Below are 20,254 nucleotides of genomic sequence, written 5' to 3' on the forward strand. Positions count from 1 at the left end.
TATATGTTCCTATTCCCATTATCTTAATTGTTTTGGGTTTGTTGTTGTAGGTCTTTTCCTTCTCTTGTGTTTCTTGCCTAGAGAAGTTCCTTTAGCATTTATTGTAAAGCTGGTTTGGTGGTGGTGAACTCTCAGCTTTTGCTTGTCTGTAAAGGTTTTAATTTCTCCATCAAATCTGAATGAGATCCTTGCTAGGTAGAGTAATCTTGGTTGTAGGTTTTTCTCCTTCATCACTTTAAATATGTCCTGCCAGTCCCTTCTGGCTTGCAGAGTTTCTGCTGAAAGATCAGCTGTTAACCTTATGGGGATTCCTTTGTGTGTTATTTGTTTTTTTTCCCTTGCTGCTTTTAATATGTTTTCTTTGTATTTAATTTTTGACAGTTTGATTAATATGTCTTGGCATATTTCTCCTTGGATTTATCCTGTGTGGCACTCTCTGTGCTTCCTGGACTTGATTAACTATTTCTTTTCCCAAATTAGGGAACTTTTCAACTATAATCTCTTCAAATATTTTCTCAGTCCCTTTCTTTTTCTCTTCTTCTTCTGGAACCCCTATAATTCGAATGTTGGTGCGTTTAATGTCCCAGAGGTCTCTGAGACTGTCCTCAGTTCTTTTCATTCTTTTTTCTTTATTCTGCTCTGCAGTAGTTATTTCCACTATTTTATCTTCCGGGTCACTTATCCATTCTTCTGCCTCAGTTATACTGCTATTGATCCCATCTAGGGTATTTGTAATTTCATTTATTGTGTTGTTCATCGTTGTTTCATCTTTAGTTCTTCTAGGTCCTTGTTAAATGTTTCTTGCATTTTGTCTATTCTATTTCCAAGATTTTGGATCATCCTTACTATCATTATTCTGAATTCTTTTTCAGGTAGACTGCCTATTTCCTCTTCATTTGTTAGGTCTGGTGGGTTTTTATCTTGCTCCTTCATCTGCTGTGTGTTTTTCTGTCTTCTCATTTTGCTTATCTTACTGTGTTTGGGGTCTCCTTTTTGCAGGCTGCAGGCTCGTAGTTCTTGTTGTTTTTGGTGTCTGTCCCCAGTGGCTAAAGTTGGTTCAGTGGGTTGTGTAGGCCTCCTGGTGGGGGGAAGTAGTGCCTGTGTTCTGGTGGATGAGGCTGGATCTTGTCTTTTTGGTGGGCAGGTCCACGTCTGTTGGTGTGTTTTGGGTGTCTGTGGACTTATTATGATTTTAGGTAGCCTCTCTGCTAATGGGTGGGGTTGTGTTCCTGTGCTGCTCGTTGTTTGGCATAGGGTGTCCAGCACTGTAGCTTGCTGGTCGTTGAGTGAAGCTGGGTGCTGGTGTTGAGATGGAAATCTCTGGGAGATTTTCGCCGTTTGATATAACGTGGAGCTGGGAGGTCTCTTGTGGACCAGTGTCCTGAAGTTGGCTCTCCCACCTCAGAGGCACAGCACTGACTCCTGGCTGCAGCACCAAGAGCCTTTCATCCACATGGCTCAGAATAAAAGGGAGGAAAAGTAGAAAGAAGAAAGAAAGAGAATAAAATAAAATAAAGGTAGAATAAAATAAAAAATAATTAAGAAAAAAAAATTTTTTTAAGTAAAAAAACCTTACAGATAGAACCCCAGGACATATGGTGAAAGCAAAGCTATACAGACAAAATCTCACGCAGAAGCATACACATACACACTCACAAAAAGAGGAAAAGGGAAGAAAATCATAAATCTTGCTCTGAAAGTCCACCTCCTCAATTTGGGATGATTCGTTGTCTATTCGTGTATTCCACAGGTGCAGGGTACATCAAGTTGATTGTGGAGCTTTAATCCGCTGCTTCTGAGGCTGCTGGGAGAGATTTCCCTTTCTCTTCTTTGTTCGCACAGCTGCCGGGGCTCAGCTTTGGATTTGGCCCCGCCTCTGCATGTAGGTCGTCGGAGGGCGTCTGTTCTTCGCTCAGGCAGGCTCAGGCAGGACGGGGTTAAAGGAGCCGCTGATTCAGGGTCTCTGGCTCACTCAGGCCGTGGGGAGGGAGGGGCACGGAGTGCGGGGCGGGCCTGCGGCGGCAGAGGCCGGCATGACGTTGGCGCGCCGTGCGTTCTCCCAGGGAAGTTGTCCCTGGATCACGGGACGCTGGCAGTGGCGGGCTGCACAGGCTCCCCAGAAGGGAGGTGTGGAGAGTGACCTGTGCTTGCACACAGGCTTCTTGGTGGTGGCGGCAGCAGCAGCCTTAGCGTCTCATGCCCATCTCTGGGGTCCGCGCTGTTAGCCGCGGCTTGAGCCCGTCTCTGGAGCTCCTTTAAGCAGCGCTCTTAATCCCCTCTCGTCGCGCACCAGGAAACAAAGAGGGAAGAAAAAGTCTCTTGCCTCTTCGGCGGGTCCAGACTTTTCCCCGGCCTCCCTCCTGGCTAGCCGTGGTGCACTAACCCCCTGCAGGCTGTGTTCACGCCGCCAACCCCAGTCCTCTCCCTGCGCTCCGACGGAAGCCCGAGCCTCAGCTCCCAGCCCCGCCCGCCCCGGCGGGTGAGCAGACAAGCCTCTCCAGCTGGTGAGTGCCGGTCGGCCCTGATCCTCTGTGCGGGAATCTCTCCGCTTTGCCCTCTGCACCCCTGTTGCTCCACTCTCCTCCGCGGCTCCGAAGCTTTTCCCCTCCGCCACCCGCAGTCTCCGCCCGCGAAGGGGCTCCTGGTATGTGGACACTTTTCCTCCTTCACAGCTCCCTCCCACTGGTGCAGGACCCGTCCCTATCCTTCCGTCTCTGTTTATTCTTTTTTCTTTTGCCCTACCCAGGTGCGTGGGGAGTTCCTTGCCTTTTGGGAGGTCTGAGGCCTTCTGCCAGCGTTCAGTAGGTGTTCTGTAGGAGTTGTTCCACGTGTAGATGTATTTCTGGTGTATCTGTGGGGAGGAAGGTGATCTCCGCGTCTTACTCTTCTGCCATCTTCCCCCTCTCCTCCATAAATGAAATCTTATAGTATGTGACCTTTAGAGATTGACTTTTTTTTTTCACATAGCACAATACCCCTGAGATCGATTCGGGTTGCCGTGTGTAATGGTAGTCTGTTTATTTCTATTACTGAGTAGTAATCTGTGCTGTGGATGTTTCTTCAACCATTCACCTATCATAAGATATTTCGGTTATTTCCAATTTTTGAATATTAGAAATAAAGTGCTTAGGAACAATTGTGTACAGGTTTTTGCATGGACTTGATTTTTCATTTCTTTGGGATAAATGCCCGGGAATGCAATTGCTGAGTGGTATAAGTACATGTCTAGTTTTGTAAGAAACTGCCAGACTAGTTTCCATGATGGCTGTACGATTTTACCTTTCCAACAGCAGTGTGTGAGAGATCCAGTTTCCCTGCATTCTTGCCAGCATTTGGTAGCATCACTGTTTTATTTTAGCTGATCTAAGAGGTGTGTAGTGACAGCTCTTTCTGATCTTAATCTGCATTTCCCTAATGGCTGCTGATGTTGAACATCTTTTCATGTACCTATTTGTCATCTGTATATTCTTTTCAGAGAAATATTGCTTCGTGTCTTTTGCCCTTCTAATTGCATTGTTTTCTCATTGTTGAGTTTTGAGTGTTCTTTATATATTCTGGACATGAGTCCTTTGTCAAATATGTGGTTTGCAAATATTTTCTCCTAGTCTGTACTTGTCTTTTCATTCTCTTAATATTTTTACAGAGGAAATGCTTTAATTTTGATGATGTCCAGTTTATCTGGTTTTTCTTTTATGGATCATGCTTTTGGTATCATTTATAAGAATTCTTCACCATTGCTTGGTCCTAAAATTTTTCTTCTGTGTTTTCTTCTATAGTTTTACATTTTACATTTAAATTTGTGATCCATTTTGAGTTAATTTTTGTATAAGGCATGAAGTTTAAATTCAATGTGGGTTTTGTTCTGTTGTGTTTTGTTTTCATTTTTGCCTATGGATGTCTAATTGCTTCAGCACTATTTGTTGAAAAGGCTGTTTTATTTCATTTAATTGCTTTTGTACCATTATGAGAAATCAGTTGGCCATACTTGTTGGATATTTCTGGGTTCTTTATTCTGTTCTATTGATCTAAGTGTCTATCACTCGGCAGAAACCACACCATCTTGATTATTACAGGTGTATTACCAGTGTTGCAATCAGGAAGTGTGATTCCTCCCACGTTATTGTTCTCTTCACAATTGTTTAGCTGTTCTATCCTTTGCCTTTTCATATAAATTTAAAAATAATCTTGTCTATATTTACTAGAATCTTGTTGAGTTTTTTCTAGGAATTACATTAAAACTACACATCAGCTTGGGGAGAACTGACTTTACTATGTCGAGTCTTTCATCCGTGAATACCATTTGTTTCTCCAGGTTTTAGATCTTCCTTGATTTCTTTCATCATCATTGTATAGTTTCCGGCATATAAGTCCTGTACATGTTATGTTAGGTTTACATCTATGTATTTTATGCATATCTATAAACCAACCATTATAATCTAAGTATTTCATTTTTTATTGATTGTAACTGACATTGTATTTTTAATTTTGGCATCTGTGTTCATTGCCAGCGTATAGAAGTACAATGGATTTTTGTATACTAATGTTGTATCCTGTGACCTTACTGAACTTTCTTTTTAGTTCTAGGAGATTTTTGTAGATTCCTTGGGACTTTCTACAAAGACCATCATGTTATCTACAAATAAGAACAGTTTTATTTCTTCCTTTCCAACCTGTATGCCATTTATTTCCTTTTCTAGGCTTGTTTCATTGTCTAGAATTCCCAGCATCCTGTTGAATTACAGTGGTGGGAGCAGGCATCCTTACCTTGTTCCTAATCTTAAGGGAAAGCATTCAGTCTTTCCCAATTATGTTACCAGTAGGTTTTTTATAGATGCTTTTTATCAAGGTTAGGAAGTTAGTTCTGCTCTATTACTAGTTTTTTGAGGATTTCTGTCATGAGGGTGTTGAATTTTGTCAGATGCATTTTCTGCATCAGTTGATATAAGCATGTGATTTTTCTTCTTTAGCCTATTAATATGATGTATTACATTGATTGATTTTTCAATATTGAACCAGCCTTGCATTCCTGCAATAGACATCACTTGGTCATGGTGTGTAATTCTTTTTATATATTTCCAAATTCTATTTGCTCATATTCTGTTAAGGAATTTTGTTTCTATATTCATGAGAAATGTTGACCTGTAGTTTTCTTTTTTATTATTGGACCGATTTTTCATCTGATTTTTAATCTTTTTTGTATTCTTTTGAATACATTTATGTATCGTTTATGCTAGGTCTACTTCAAGTATGAAAAAGGTAAATAACTTTGCAATAAAATATTAAGCACAGCTGAAAGTATTGCTTTTTATGGATAAGACTTCACTTTTAAGTTAACATTTAAATTTGTAAGTATGTAATAGAAATATTATTTTTCCATCAGAAGTTATCAAAATTCTATCAAGGGTAGTTGAATTATCTTCAGCTAACTAAGATCATCTTAGGACATATATTATTTCAATAGGTTGAAGAGGACTTTGTACCAAGTAGCTTAATAAAATCTTAGGAAATATTTAAACATATCTTCAGTAAAAGGAGTTATTTAAGGTCTGTTTCTTAGTTATAGCACAGGCAAGTTTTATTTCAAAATTTGATTAGATACATGGCTTCTTGTCCTTTATCTCAGGATTTGCCAGTTCTGTATACATCACATAAAAGCAAAGTCACTATCATTAAACTGAGATCTTCTTTTGCCATTAATAAAGAATTGTGGTGTGGATGCATGGTTAAGCTTCATAGTTTGTTGAATGTGTATGGTATATTTGTAATGAGTAGGACTGTACATGGTGCACCCACACGTAAATGTATACATATATAGTATATGTGTGTGTAACTTTTCAAAAAGTAACTTTTTGCCTCAAAAAATTTCATGAGTAAAACGCAAGTGGATGCCTAAAACTATTCCTAGTGAACTTTAAAAGCTAGTTAATAAGTGATAATTTAAATTAAGATGTAAATCATGACTATGTCCTACTGATATTGACAAAGCTATCTAAAATGATAATTTTTGAGCCTCCGTGACATTACCTTGACAATCTAGAATGAATATAACATCGTTTATCCTATCTATCTTCTTAGAACTACATGAAATACTAGGTATTTTACAATGTATATTGAGGAATGTTTCTATATGCAGTTTTTAGGAAAGGCATAGTTTCTCTTGCTCCAACTTGTTCTCATTTTACAGGATTCAAGCGAAAACTCGAGAATTTAGGGAGCGACAGGCTCGGGAGCGTGACTATGCTGAAATCCAAGATTTTCATCGGACATTTGGCTGTGATGATGAGTTGATGTACGGGGGAATTTCTTCCTATGAAGGTTCCATGGCTCTCAGCACCAGACCCCAGAGCCCGAGAGAAGGGCATATGATGGATGCTTTGTATGCCCAAGTGAAGAAGCCGCGGAATTCCAAACCTTTACCTGCAGACAGGTAGGCTCCTGGAGCAGTCAAGGTATTGCTTCCAAATCAACTTTTATATAGTTGTGACGAGGGAGTAGGTTGTTCATCAATTCTCCACAACTAGAACGGCCTTCTATTAATGGCCTTTAAAAAACCCTTGTGTCTAAGAGTATGGAGTTTATACAAATCGAAGCCTAATGGAAGAACAGTAGAGATTTTGATAGCTTGTCTCATGATCCCAAAATATGTCATCTTGTTTTAAAACGGTTTCAGATGGGAGAACTAACCTGTAGTTTATAACTCACAAGAAGCAAACTTGAAACTATGGTTCTTCTATTTAAGGCATATTTCCTTTTACTGCTAGGAGAGCCTCTAGTCGTGGTAGTTAAATAGGTGGGCAATGACATGATTTGTTCCAATTATGATTGATTTGGGCCACTTTTTTTTTTTTTTTTGGTGACATGATTTCATATCATGAAAGAATTAGTGAATGAGATGTATAGTATAGTCAGTCTTCAAATTGCTTGTTAACATCCACAGACCACAGGTCTGACTGTGTATATTAGTGTAGCACAGAGGAGTGCAATGCCGACCCTATGTTAATGGTTATATGTTTATTTCAAATTTTATCTGAAACAATTTAGAAACAGATCTTCAGCTCCTTCATTTATGTATTCAAGCACCATATAAAGTTTAGTTCGTGAAGAAAATAATATTCATTTCTTTTTATTTGGAACACATGCATGCTATCTTCATAAACAATACACTCATTCCATCCCATCTTGTAGTGATGTCTTGTAATCATTGCTATATTGTGAAGCTAGGCTTTAAAAATAGTAGGTCTCACTTCAAACTAGGGGTTCTTTAGCACACATCAGATACCTGGAGGGCTTCTTAAAACACAGTTGGATTAACCCTTCCCCAGAATTTTGATTCCGTAGGACTGGAGTGGAGCCTGAGAATTTGCATTTCTAACAAGTTCCCAGGTCTGATGCTGGTGCTATACTTTATGAACCCCTACAAGACTAGAGGCGTTGGAATTCCTTTGTCTCTAGCGCCCATGTGCTATTTGGCTGCTTTATTTTGCAAGCTGTCTATGTTTTAGCTACTTACTTGCAGCTTTTTTTAATAAAGGTTTGCAAAGGCAACAGGTAACCCTCAGGCAAACCCAGATAGAAGCGTTTTAAAGAGTAGCAAAAGGAGAAGCAGATCTTAGGGAAAACTAGTCAGATTGTTGTTCTGTTCTTTCTTTTTTGTTTGGTTTTGTGTGGTTTTAGGGCTTTAAAACATTGTTTTATGAAGATCTATTTGGTGTTGATCGTAATGAGTGAGCCTTGTAAGTTGCCATAGGAGGCTTATGGTTTATTTAAACCCCTTTGGTGTTCACTGTGCTTATTATCTAATATGGATGTATCAGGAGTCAAAGAGTAAGGTTATTAACAGCGAGTGACATTTTCTTAAAAACCTTTTGCTAGGTTTTTGCTGTACTTGTGGAAGCTGTTTGTCAAAGGTCAAATCTCACTTGAAGGCCATGGATGCCCCATGGAAAGTGTTTTCTTGGGAGAAGACACACCAGCAACACTGGCACTGCCAGTTAGTAACTCCTGGAGGAACTAAAAGAAAATTAGTTAACGTGTTATTGATCATTGGTAAAAATATTGATCATTTCCAGCACCTTCCGCATCTAGTTTGAAAATCTAAAAGATAGTGACTTATCGTGATTATTCACATGACTCAGAAATTCCCTCTGACAGAGCTGGGAGTCAGAAAGGGTCTCTCCAGCTCCTGGGGTCCAGAAATGGTTGCTTTAAACCCCCGTTTAAACCCCAGTGCCCTACAAGAGTCTAAGCCTCCTGAAGATCTCTGCAGATTTTCAAGACCTTCTGTGTCCAGGGTCCTGACTACTAGGGTCCCCAGCATCCCAGCCTGCAGGCTCAGTTCTGCCCCAAGCTGACCTCAGACTGAAACTCAGCCTCCTGATTCATTTCCATCAAAATCCCACTCAGCAACACGTTCCGAGGAGGCTTTGGTCTTGGGGAGAAGAGCTCAGAATCACATCATACACGTCGGTATGTTCAAAGCCCCTCTCAGCCTCACTCAGGCACATCCCAGACAACCGTGTGTCAGAGATTTTACAGTTCTATGTGTTAGTGTCCCAGAAGGGTGATTGGACTACAGACTTTCTAAGACGTGTCCACCTCAAGAGGGATATAATTTATTTTTTTAAATGGATCACAGATATTTATGTTTTGTGTTTTTGTAATTATGATTTTTTCAGAGAATAAGCTGTCCATTGAACAATGATTTCACTAATCCAAGAAGTTGGGAATTATGGAACCTGTAAAGTATTTCTTCATCAACCTATAATTGAATTTGCATTTGGTTTGGAAATAATGGCGTCACCTCCATTGCCATTTTCTGTCAGAGTAAAAGCTGTAAAAAGAGTGTTTCTCAGACTTGAGTAGCCTAGAGACTCTTTACAAGATGATCTCTTGATACTGCCATATAGAGTTAAATTGTTTCGATTATAATGTTACTTAAATATGTATAAAAATAAAATAGGGCCAAACTCCTTCTGTTTACGGCCATTATGTAACTATAAAACCAAACATCTTTACAAATTAAATACAAACAAAACAGTAAAACCATTACATTCAAATGAACAACATTAATTTAATGTGGCCAATAAGGTTTTTTTAAAATCTAAAGTCTCACACAAATCATGACTATGGTGGTGGAGGCTCCGTGCCTGGTTCATTTCAGTTTGTTTGCTCCACAAGCCAAGGGCTGACTCAGTTCAGCCATCACTCTTCTCAGTTAGAGTCTGCAGTTCTTTTGCATGTCTGTATCCCATGACCTTTGACCCATGTGCTGCATCCGCGCATCCTAATGCATGACGTCCAACCTGCTTCTCTTACCATTAACTCGAGACAGTAAAAGCAGCATTTCTTGGTGCCTCTGCGTCTGTAAACTTAAATTCAGACAGTGAAATAACACATAAGATGATCTAGAATATGCTTCTATTAACTTTCTAAAAAGTTAAATGATGGAAACATAAAACTTGAAACTCCTCAGAGAGAGTTTTTACCCAATAAAGAAACTCCCATCAACTAACTAAATTTCACCCGAGTTTGCCGTTGGTGTCAGATGAACTTTACTGTTCAAATTTTTGGATTTCATGGGAAAATCGCCAGTCTGTTGACAGTCTGAAGCGTAGCCTGAGTCTGTTCTGGGATTTTTATTGTTCAGTAAGAAAGCCATATTCTGAATTTCATTGCTTATAATTTTGATTGATCTAATGGAAATGTGGATCTGGTGGTCCCATGTGGAAATAACCAGGGATAATTTATTAAGTGCTGTGAATTTGATGTCAAACTGGGACACTTTCTCAATTTCCACGTATTATTTATAAAATGCTTTTTTACAATAGCTTCATACTCTGTCTGGCAATATTGTCCACGCCTGTTTAATTGGATTGACACACGAAATATTATCTGACTGTACCCTTTGGCCATTGTTACTACTATTTATTAATGCCCTTAGTAACATTCTGAGTTTTCATATTGGGTGGATGCTGGAGAAGTCGCCCCTACCCTGCTGTTTTCTATGAATACCAAAGCTCAAACTCACAGAAGTGTTGGTGAACTTACTTTTATCCTGCTTATAACCAGAGACCTCAAAGATGTAGCTATTGTAAATGATTCCTAGTCCTATATCTCTTTGGCGGAGTGTATTTCCTGTGTGATTGCTGTGTCTTCTGATGCAGCGCCTCTGTGTTCGCACATTTCTCCCACTGTGGGAGACACTGCTAGTCGCCTACCCAGCACCTCTTCTCTCCCTCTTCCTTACCTAATAGGATCCCCATTTTGTTCAGGCTGGTAATGTGCCCAGCTTAAAATTTTCAATTTCCCGGGCTCCCTTGCAGTAAGAGGTGACCACGTGACATTATTGTGATGAATGAGCTAAGCGGGACTCATTTATAGGATCCACAGTCTCAGAGGATGGGACTTTCTGCCAAGCTAGGTTTTTCCTGATGAAAACAGAGCCGACTCAGCTTTTTCCCTTTGCCATTTTCCCTTCTCCCTGCCTGGATTTGGATGGTGCCCTTAGATGGGGCTCATCTAATAAGCCTGAGGATGAAGGCCACATGGAGGAAGAGGGAAGCAGCCTGGTCCCTTGAGCAGTGGCTTCAGTCCCGGGATGCCCGCCCTCTGCTCCTATTACCTGGGAACTGAGCCCTTCCTTACCTAAGTCTCCCTCTCTCAGGGTTCGTTTCATGCCCAACACCATTCTGAGTTTAGGGAATCATGCACACAAGAGCCCAAGGGAATCATCATCTTCATATCAAGGTTGTCTGCACATTGGAGAACTACCCCCTAGTCAAATCATTGCCACAATATTTTGTGAAATTAAGTAAGAATTGTGAGATTCTTCAGTGTCATTCAATAATCTCTTCTACCTTTCGTTTTGCGAGCCTCTACTTAAAGAAATGTTATCAATCAAATGTCTGCTAGCATTTATCCTTTTTTTATTGATGTATTTGAAGTATAATTGACATACAATATCGTATTAGTTTTGGGTGTATGACACACTAATTCAACATTTGTACACATTGTGAAATGATCAGTGCAATATATACTTACCACGTGTCACCATGAAAAGTTAAAAATAATTGTTTCCCTTGTGATGAGAACTTTCAAGATTTGCTCCCTTAGCAGCTTTCAAATTTGCAGTGCAGTGTTACTGACAGCATTTATCATTCTTAACTCTGATATACCACTCTCTCCTACCTCTATCAATAATCCTGTTATAAAATCAGAAACTCTTTTTTTTTAATTTCATTTATTTATTTATTTGGTTGCGCCGGGTCTTAGTTGCAGCATGCGGACTTCTTCGTTGCGGCATGCAAACTCTTAGTTGAGGCATGCATGTGGGATCTAGTTCCCTGACCAGGGATCGAACCCAGGCCCCCTGCATTGGGAGTGCAGAGTCTTACCCACTGCGCCACCAGGGAAGTCCCCTGTTATAAAATCAGAGGCAGCTAAGTGTGATGTCCAAGATACACACTGCCTGACTTTTGTTCTGGGCTCGTCCACCATTAGTGTGAACTCTGTGCTTCATTTTCCTCATCTGTAAAATGGGGATAATAGTGGTACTTACCTCATTAGGCTTGGTGTGGACTAAGTCTGTTAATATCTTCCAAGCACTTAGCACAGTGCCTGGTCCACAGTAAGCACTATTTAGGTGTTTGCTGTTGGTATTATAAGTTGGGAAATGGGCACTTACTCTCAGGAAAGGACAGCATCCCCACCCGGATACAGAAACAAGTAAGGAATGAAAATGGAATGAATAAAGATGGTTTTATTCCTTATACTTAACATACATATAAAAGTGTGGGGATGCAGTTCTCTGATGCCCACAGTTCAGTCATCAAGTAGGTTGGTCATTAAGTATTCTCCATGAATCACATCATATCATGAACCATTTCTCTTTAAATTAGGACTTATTGAGTTCAGTGTGAGGCATACCAGATTGCTTCTATAGTATAAATACTTGGAAGAAAAAGTAGATGGTGGGTACTGAAAAAATGCCTTATTTGAGAATGAGTTAGGGGGATAGTGGTGTCAGGACATGAGTCATCAATTTCAGTCTGTTTTTTGCGAATTTGAAGGTATTCGTTTTGTACTTTCATGGAAGTCTTTGAAGATCTTCCTGTTTTACGTTCATGAAAGTTTTGCTGATTCCAAGCTTCAGTGCTCCATAGAGATATGGAGGCTTGGACTTCTCAAACCTTGGCAAAAATGTTGACATTACTCTTTACATCAGATTGTCTTCTGGTGGGCCAGGCAGGTAGGGATCATGCTCTTAAGAATTATGAAAGCCTGCATTCTAGAACAGTGATCTTTCAAATTTTGGCATGTATATCAAGAACGTGGAGTGCTTCTCGCCAGTGTTGACCTCCACCCATTGGTATCCTGATGCAGTAGATCTGGCTGGGGACTAAGAACTCACATTTTCAACAAGCGCCTCAGTTGACTAATGCAGTTGGTCCATCCACCCTTTGAACAGTACTATTCTTGGGCTAATCAAAAACGAACTGGAACTCCATTATCGGTTAGTTTAGTAAGGTCGTTTACAGTGAAGAGGTGAAATAATTTATAATTTCCATATTGGGTACAGCTTTAACTGGACATTCATAAATGCCCATTTTTCACCTATGACCGAATCATCATTTTATGCAAAAGGTCAGCCTGCAGGTGTGTTATTCATAAACTTTATTCAGTGTTTCTTGACACTTACCAAAAAGTTTCTTTTCATGTAAATTATACAATTTCAATTCAAAATTTCGTGTGCTTTGAATTCTAGCAAAGAATTGATGGAATGTCGGTCGATAATGTTTTTTATTTATTTGAGGACACGATGCAATTCATATTTTTATAGTCAGATCCCAGAATCTGTAGTTAAAAACTCCACAGAAAAACAGCTCTAATGGACATTTGCTGACTGTCACCATGCAATCATTTGCCACGAAGAGAGCATTGTCCTCAAATATAATTGAAATAAAACAGTTACTGCGCTGCAGTAAATCTAAACAGCAGGAAAATAGTAGGCTAGACTCCCCCACCTTGCTGAGGACACCTTAATGGAAACATAAATACCATAATCATATGCTTTTTGCATGCATTTTACGACTAAAGAGAAAATGCCGATTTTAAAAGAAAAGACCTCTGTGAACTTGTTTTTTCCCCCGTTAAAAACCGGAAGCCAGTTGTGTCAAAAGGAAGTCTGGCAAACACAGAACAAAACTAATTTTCTTAGCTACAGGCTGTTATTAAACAAGTGCTCTTTTTAAAAGGTTGGGTCGTATAACAAAGTTGTATTTGCTATTCAAAAAGTCAAATACAATTTTATTTACTTAGTTATTTTTTTTTTAATCTCGGCTTTTCTTGAGATGTGAGAAAGTAATTTTCAAATGGAATCCATCTCATTGTAACATGTGTTTTGCACATGTTTTGCTGATGAACGAGCTCCACCCTGGCCCCATCTAAGTGTCCCCACTACACGTCTCTGACCTTGGCCAGCTCCATCCACCTCCTCTGTCTGTGCCTGGACCACCTCTCTCTCCCTGCTTGCTGAGGATGGGTTTTCGTTCTTCTTGGCCGGCCCTGGGAACACTCTTCTGGATCCCAGCCGCACCTCTGCAAGGAGCCTGCTCCTCAGGCCCCCCTCCTGGTCCCTTCTTAGCCTGTGTGTCTCTGCTGTCACTTCTGCGTAGCTGGTACACATGATGTCTTGATCATGCTGTTTAAAAAAAAAAAAAATTGTTTCTTAACCTCTGGCTATTCTCTGCCCTATTTTTCCTCTTCACTTCTAATCCAGACTTCTTGAAAGATTAACCTAGGATTGATAGAGACTGCTGTTTCTTTTCTATATCTTGTTCACTCCATGTGGTAGGCATAATAATGGTCCCCCAAAGATGCCCCTGCCCTCGTCCCTGGAACCTGTAAATATGTTACTTCATGCAAGAAAAAGGACGCTGCAGATCTGATTACGTTAAAGATCTTAAAATGGGGACGTTTCCCTGGATTCTCCAGATGGGCCCAGTGGATCATAAGTGAAGGAGGTGGGAGAGTCAAAGTTGGAGAGAGACTTGAAGATGTAGGCTGTTAAAAAAGGAAATCCTGCAATAGACAACAACATAAATGAGCCTTGAGGATGTTATGCTAAATGAAATAAGTCAATCACAGAAGAAAAAATACTGCATAACTCAAATTTATATGAGGTATCTAAAATAGTCAAACTTAAAGAAGCAAAGAATAGAATCGTAGTTGCCAGGGCTTTGGGAGAGGGAAATGAGGGATTGCTAATATATGGGTATGAAATTTCAGTTATGCAAGATGAAAAGCTTCTTGAGATCTGCTATACAACATTGTGCCCATAGATCAAAACACTGTATTGAATGCTGGTTGAAATGTAAATTGAAAATTTGTTGAGAAGGAAGATCTCATGTTAAGCGTTCTTACCACAATAAATTTTTGAAATGTGCAAAAAAAAAAAAAAAAAAAAAAAACAAGAAAAGATGCAGGCTGGTGCTGTGAAGACAGGAAGGAGCCTTGAGCCCAGGAGGGCAGTGGATTCTAGAAGCTGGTAAAAGCCAGAAAGCAGATTCTCCTCTAGAGCCTCCAGAGGGAACCAGCCCTGCTAGCACCTTGGTTTAAGCCCAGTGAAACCAATTTCAGACTTCTGACCTCCAGCACCCAAATATGATAAATTGTAGTTATCTTAAGGTAGTAGGTTTGTGGGCATTGGTTCTAGCAGCCGTGCTGTGTTAGTTTCCCAGTGGCCTCCTGGACTCCTGGTTTAGTGAACACTTCCATTCTTTCCCTCTGGGTCACTCTGGCCTCCGTGAAGCTCTCTTCTCTTAGTTTCTATGTACAATACTGCTATTTCTTGCTTCCTCCTTCCTTTCTGACTATTCCTTCACTGTCTCTTTAGAGAGTCTCTTCTATTTGTCCCCTAACTTTGGATCCCCTAAGACAATAGCTCTGGACCACTGCTATTCTCTACACGTTCCTTTTGGGATTTTTTTTTTTTTGAATTAACACCTTTAATAAAAGAAGACAATTTCAGCTCTTAGAAAAACAATATCAGTGTCAGTACTTGTAATGAATAACTCATCCTATTTACATATTATTAATATTAAAAAATTTTAATCAAAATTTGCAATGAAGAAGAAATTATAAAATTAATAGTGAAGGCCATTTTCTTTTTCTAATTTTTTAATTTTATTTAATTTATTTTTTTCATACAGCAGGTCTTTATTAGTCATCAGTTTTATGCACATCACTGTATACATGTCAATCCCAATCTCCCAATTCAACCCACCACCACCCCCACCCCTGCCACTTTCCCCCCTTGGTGTCCATACGTTTGTTCTCTACATCTGTGTATCAATTTCTGCCCTGCAAACCGGTTCATCTGTACCATTTTTCTAGCTTCCACATATATGCGTTAATATACGATATTTGTTTTTCTCTTTCTGAATTACTTCACTCTATGACAGACTCTAGATCCATCCACGTCTCTAAAGATGACCCAGTTTCATTCCTTTTTATGGCTCAGTAATATTCCATTGTATATATGTACCACATCTTCCTTATCCATTTGTCTGTTGATGGGCATTTACATTGCTTCCATGATCTGGCTATTGTAAATAGTGTTGCAATGAACATTGGGGTGCATGTGTCTTTTTGAATTACGGTTTTCTTTGAGTATCTGCCCAGTAGTGGGATTGCTGGGTCGTATGGTAATTCTATTTTTAGCTTGTTAAGGAACTTCCATACTGTTCTCCATAGTGGCTGTATCAATTTACATTCCCACCAACAGTGCAAGAGGGTTCTCTTTTCTCCACACCCTCTCCAGCATTTGTTGTTTGTAGATTTTCTGATGATGCCCATTCTAACTGGTGTGAGGTGATACCTCATTGTAGTTTTGATTTGCATTTCCCTGATAATTAGTGATGTTGAGCAGCTTTTCATGTGCTTCTTGGCCATCTGTATGTCTTCTTTGTAGAAATGTCTATTTAGGTCTTCTGCCCATTTTTGGATTGGGTTGTTTGTTTTTTTAATATTGAGCTGCATGAGCTATTTATATATTTTGGAGATTAATCCTTTGTCCGTTGATTCATTTGCAAATATTTTCCCCATTCTGAGGGTTGTCTTTTTGTCTTGTTTATGGTTTCCTTTGCTGTGCAAAAGCTTTGAAGTTTCATTAGGCCCCATTTGTTTATTTTTGTTTCTATTTCCATTACTTTAGGAGGTGGATCAAAAAAGACCTTGCTGTGATTTATGTCAAAGAGTGTTCTTCCTATGCTTTCCTCTAAGAGTTTTATAGTGTCCAGTCTTAGATTTAGGTCTCTAATCCATTTTGAGTTTATTTTTGTGTATGGTGAAAGGGAATGTTCTAATTTCATTCTTTTACATGTAGCTGTCCAGTTTTCCCAGCACCACTTATTGAAGAGACTGTCTTTTCTCCATTGTATATCCTTGCCTCCTTTGTCATAGACTAGTTGACCATAGGTGTGTGGGTTTATCTCTGGGCTTTCTATCTTCTTCCATTGATCTATGTTTCTGTTTTTGTGCCAGTACCATATTATCTTGATTACTGTAGCTTTGTAGTATAGTCTGAAGTCAGGGAGTCTGATTCCTCCAGCTCTGTTTTTTTCCCTCAAGACTGCTTTGGCTATTCAGGATCTTTTGTGTCTCCATACAAATTTTAAGACTTTTTGTTCTAGTTCTGTAAAAAATGCCATTGGTAATTTGATAGGGATTGCATTGAATCTGTAGATTGCTCTGAGTAGTATAGTCATTTTCACAATATTGATTCTTCCAATCCATGAACATGGTATATCTCTCCATTTGTTGGTATCATCTTTAATTTCTTACATCAGTGTCTTATAGTTTTCTGCATACAGTTCTTTTTTCTCTCTAGGTAGGTTTATTCCTAGGTATTTTATTCTTTTTGTTGCAGTGGTAAATGGGAGTGTTTCCTTAATTTCTCTTTCAGATTTTTCATCATTAGTGTATAGGCATGCACGAGATTTCTGTGCATTAATTTTGTATCCTGCAACTTTACCCAATTCATTGATTAGCTCTAGTAGTTTTCTGGTGGCATCTTTAGGATTCTCTATGTATAGTATCATGTCATCTACAAACAGTGACAGTTTTACTTCTTCTTTTGCAATTTGTATTCCTTTTATTTCTTTTTCTTCTCTGATTGCCGTGGCTAGGACTTCCAAAACTATGTTGAATAATAGTGGTGAGAGTGGACATCCTTTTCTTTTCCTGATCTAAGAGGAAATGCTTTCAGTTTTTCACCTTTGAGAATGATGTTTGCTGTGCGTTTGTCATATATGGCCTTTATTATGTTGAGGTAGTTTCCCTCTTTGCCCACTTTCTGGAGAGTTTTTATCATATGTGGGTGTTGAATTTTGTCAAAAGCTTTTTCTGCATCTATTGAGATGATCATATGACTTTTATTCTTCAATTTGTTTTTTTGGTTTATCACATTGATTGATTTACGTAAACTGAAGAGTCCTTGCATCCCTGGGTTAAATCCCACTTGATCATGGTGTATGATCCTTTTAATGTGTTGTTGGATTCTGTTTGCTAGTGTGTTGTTGACGATTTTTGCATGTATATTCATCAGTGATATTGGTCTGTGATTTTCTTTTTTTGTAGTATCTTTGTCTGGTTTTGGTATCAGGGTGATGGTGGCCTCATAGAATGAGCTTGGGAGTGTTTCTTCCTCCGCAATTTTTTGGAAGAGTTTGAGAAAGATGGGTGTTAGCTCTTCTCTAAATGTTTGATAGAATTCACCTGTGAAGCCATCTGGTCCTGGACTTTTGCTTGTTGGAAGATTTTTAATCACAGTTTCAATTTCATTACTTGTGATTGGTCTGCTCATATTTTCTATTTCTTTCTGATTCAGTCTTGGAAGGTTATACCTTTCTAAGAATTAGTGCATTTCTTCCAGGTTGTCCATTTTATTGGCATAGAGTTGCTTGTAGTAGTCTCTTCGGATGCTTTGTATTTCTGCAGTGTCTGTTGTAACTTCTTTTTCATTTCTAATTTTATTGATTTGCGTCCTCTCCCTCTTTTTCTTGATGAGTCTGGCTAATGGTTTATCAATTTTGTTAATCTTCTCAAAGAACCAGCTTTTAGTTTGATTGATCTTTGCTATTGTTTTCTTTGTTTCTATTTCATTTATTTCTGCTCTGATCTTAATGATTTCTTTCCTTCTGCTAACTTTGGGTTTTGTTTGTTCTTCTTCCTCTAGTTCCTTTAAGTGTAAGGTTAGATTGTTTATTTGAGATTTTTCTTGTTTCTTGAGGTAGGCTTGTATAGCTATAAACTTCCCTCTTACAACTGCATTTGCTGCATCCCATAGGTTTTGGGTTGTTGTGTTTTCATTTTATTTCATTTCTTTTCAGTTATTCATTGCCATTTGTTTCTAGGTATTTTTTGATTTCTTCAGTAATCTCTTGGTTATTTAGTAAAGTATTGTTTAGCCTCCATGTGCTTGTGGTTTTTACGTTTTTTCCTCTGTAATTCATTTCTAATCTCATAGCGTTGTGGTCAGAAAAGATGCTTCATATGATTTCAATTTTCTTAAATTTACTGAGGCTTGATTTGTGACCCAAGATGTGATCTGTCCTGGAGAATGTTCCATGTGCACTTGAGAAAAAAGTGTAATCTTTTATTTTTGAATGGAGTGTCCTATAAATATCAATTAGATCTATCTGGTCTATTGTGTCATTTAAAGTTTATGTTTCCTTATTTATTTTCATTTTGGATGACCTGTCCATTGGTGTAAGTGAGGTGTTAAAGTCCCCCACTATTATTGTGTTAATTTTATAGCTGTTAGCATTTGCCTTATGTATTGAGGTGCTCCTATGTTGGGTGCATATAGATTTATAATTGTTATATCTTCTTCTTGGATTGATCCCTTGATCATTATGTAGTGTCCTTCCTTGTCTCTTGTAACATTCTTTATTTTAAAGTCTATTTTATCTGATATGAGTATTGCTACTCCAGCTTTCTTTTGATTTCCATTTGCATGGAATATCTTTTTCTATCCCCTCACTTTCAGTCTGTATGTGTCCCTAGGTCTGAAGTGGGTCTCTTGTAGACAGCATATAGATGGGTCTTGTTTTTGTATCCATTCAGCAAGCCTGTGTCTTTCGGTTGGAGCATTTAATCCATTCACATTTAAGGTAATTATTGATATGTATGTTCCTATGACCATTTTCTTAATTGTTTTGGGTTTGTTTTTCTAGTCCTTTTCTTCTCTTGTGTTTCCCACTTAGAGAAGTTCCTTTAGCATTTGTTGTAGAGCTGGTTTGGTGGTGCTGAGTTCTTTTAGCTTTTGCTTGTCTGCAAAGCTTTTGATTTCTCCATCGAATCTGAATGAGATCCTTGCTGGGTAGAGTAATCTTTGTTGTAAGTTCTTCCCTTTCATCACTTTAAGTATATCATGCCACTCCCTTCTGGCTTGGAGAGTTTCTGCTGAGAAATCAGCTGTTAACCTTTTGGGAGTTCCCTTGTATGTTATTTGTCATTTTTCCCTTGCTGCTTTCAATAATTTTTCTTTGTCTTTAATTTCTGCCAATTTGATTACTATGTGTCTCGGTGTGTTTCTCGTTGGGTTTATCCTGTATGGGACTCTCTGTGCTTCCTGGACTTGGGTGGCTACTTCCTTTCCCATGTTAGGGAAGTTTTCGACTATAATCTTTTCAAATATTTTCACGGGTCCTTTCTCTCTCCCTTCTCTTTCTGGGTCCCCTATAATGCGAATGTTTTTGCGTTTAATGTTGTCCCAGAGGTCTCTTAGGCTGTCTTCATTTCTTTTCATTCTTTTTTCTTTATTCTGTTCCGCAGCAGTGAATTCCACCATTCTGTCTTCCAGGTCACTTATCTATTCTTCTGCCTCAGTTATTCTGCTATTGATTCCTTCTAGTGTATTTTTCTTTTCAGTTATTGTATTGTTTATCTCTGTTTGTTTGTTCTTTAATCTTCTAAGTCTTTGTTGAACATTTCTTGCATCTTCTCGATCTTTGCCTCCATTCTTTTTCCGAGGTCCTGGATCATCTTCACTATCATTATTCTGAATTCTTTCTCTGGAAGGTTGCCTATCTCCACTTCATTTAGTTGTTTTTCTGGGGTTTTATCTTGTTCCTTCATCTGGTATATAGCCCTCTGCCTTTTCATCTTGTCTGTCTCAGTGAATGTGGTTTTTGTTCCACAGGCTGCAGGATTGTATTTCTTGCTTCTGCTGTCTGCCCTCTGGTGGATGAGG

At 38.9% G+C, this 20,254-nt stretch overlaps 1 protein-coding gene across 20 annotated transcripts in view; it reads left to right on the top strand.

Annotated features, from left to right (window-relative positions):
- The window catches only part of PARD3 (par-3 family cell polarity regulator), a 673,340-nt gene that overhangs the window by 471,292 nt on the left and 181,794 nt on the right, over positions 1 to 20,254 (top strand). For all 20 annotated transcript variants that reach the window (XM_027121740.1, XM_027121747.1, XM_027121741.1 and 17 more), the window contains one exon: positions 6,185 to 6,427. In XM_027121740.1, the coding sequence (XP_026977541.1) occupies positions 6,185 to 6,427 (243 nt within the window). The remainder of the gene's footprint in view (positions 1 to 6,184; positions 6,428 to 20,254) is intronic.

The sequence above is a fragment of the Aethalodelphis obliquidens genome, unplaced genomic scaffold (genome assembly GCF_003676395.1).
Source record: "Aethalodelphis obliquidens isolate GAN/ISIS:26980383/991018 unplaced genomic scaffold, ASM367639v1 scaffold23, whole genome shotgun sequence".
In the NCBI taxonomy this organism is placed as follows: domain Eukaryota; kingdom Metazoa; phylum Chordata; class Mammalia; order Artiodactyla; family Delphinidae; genus Aethalodelphis; species Aethalodelphis obliquidens.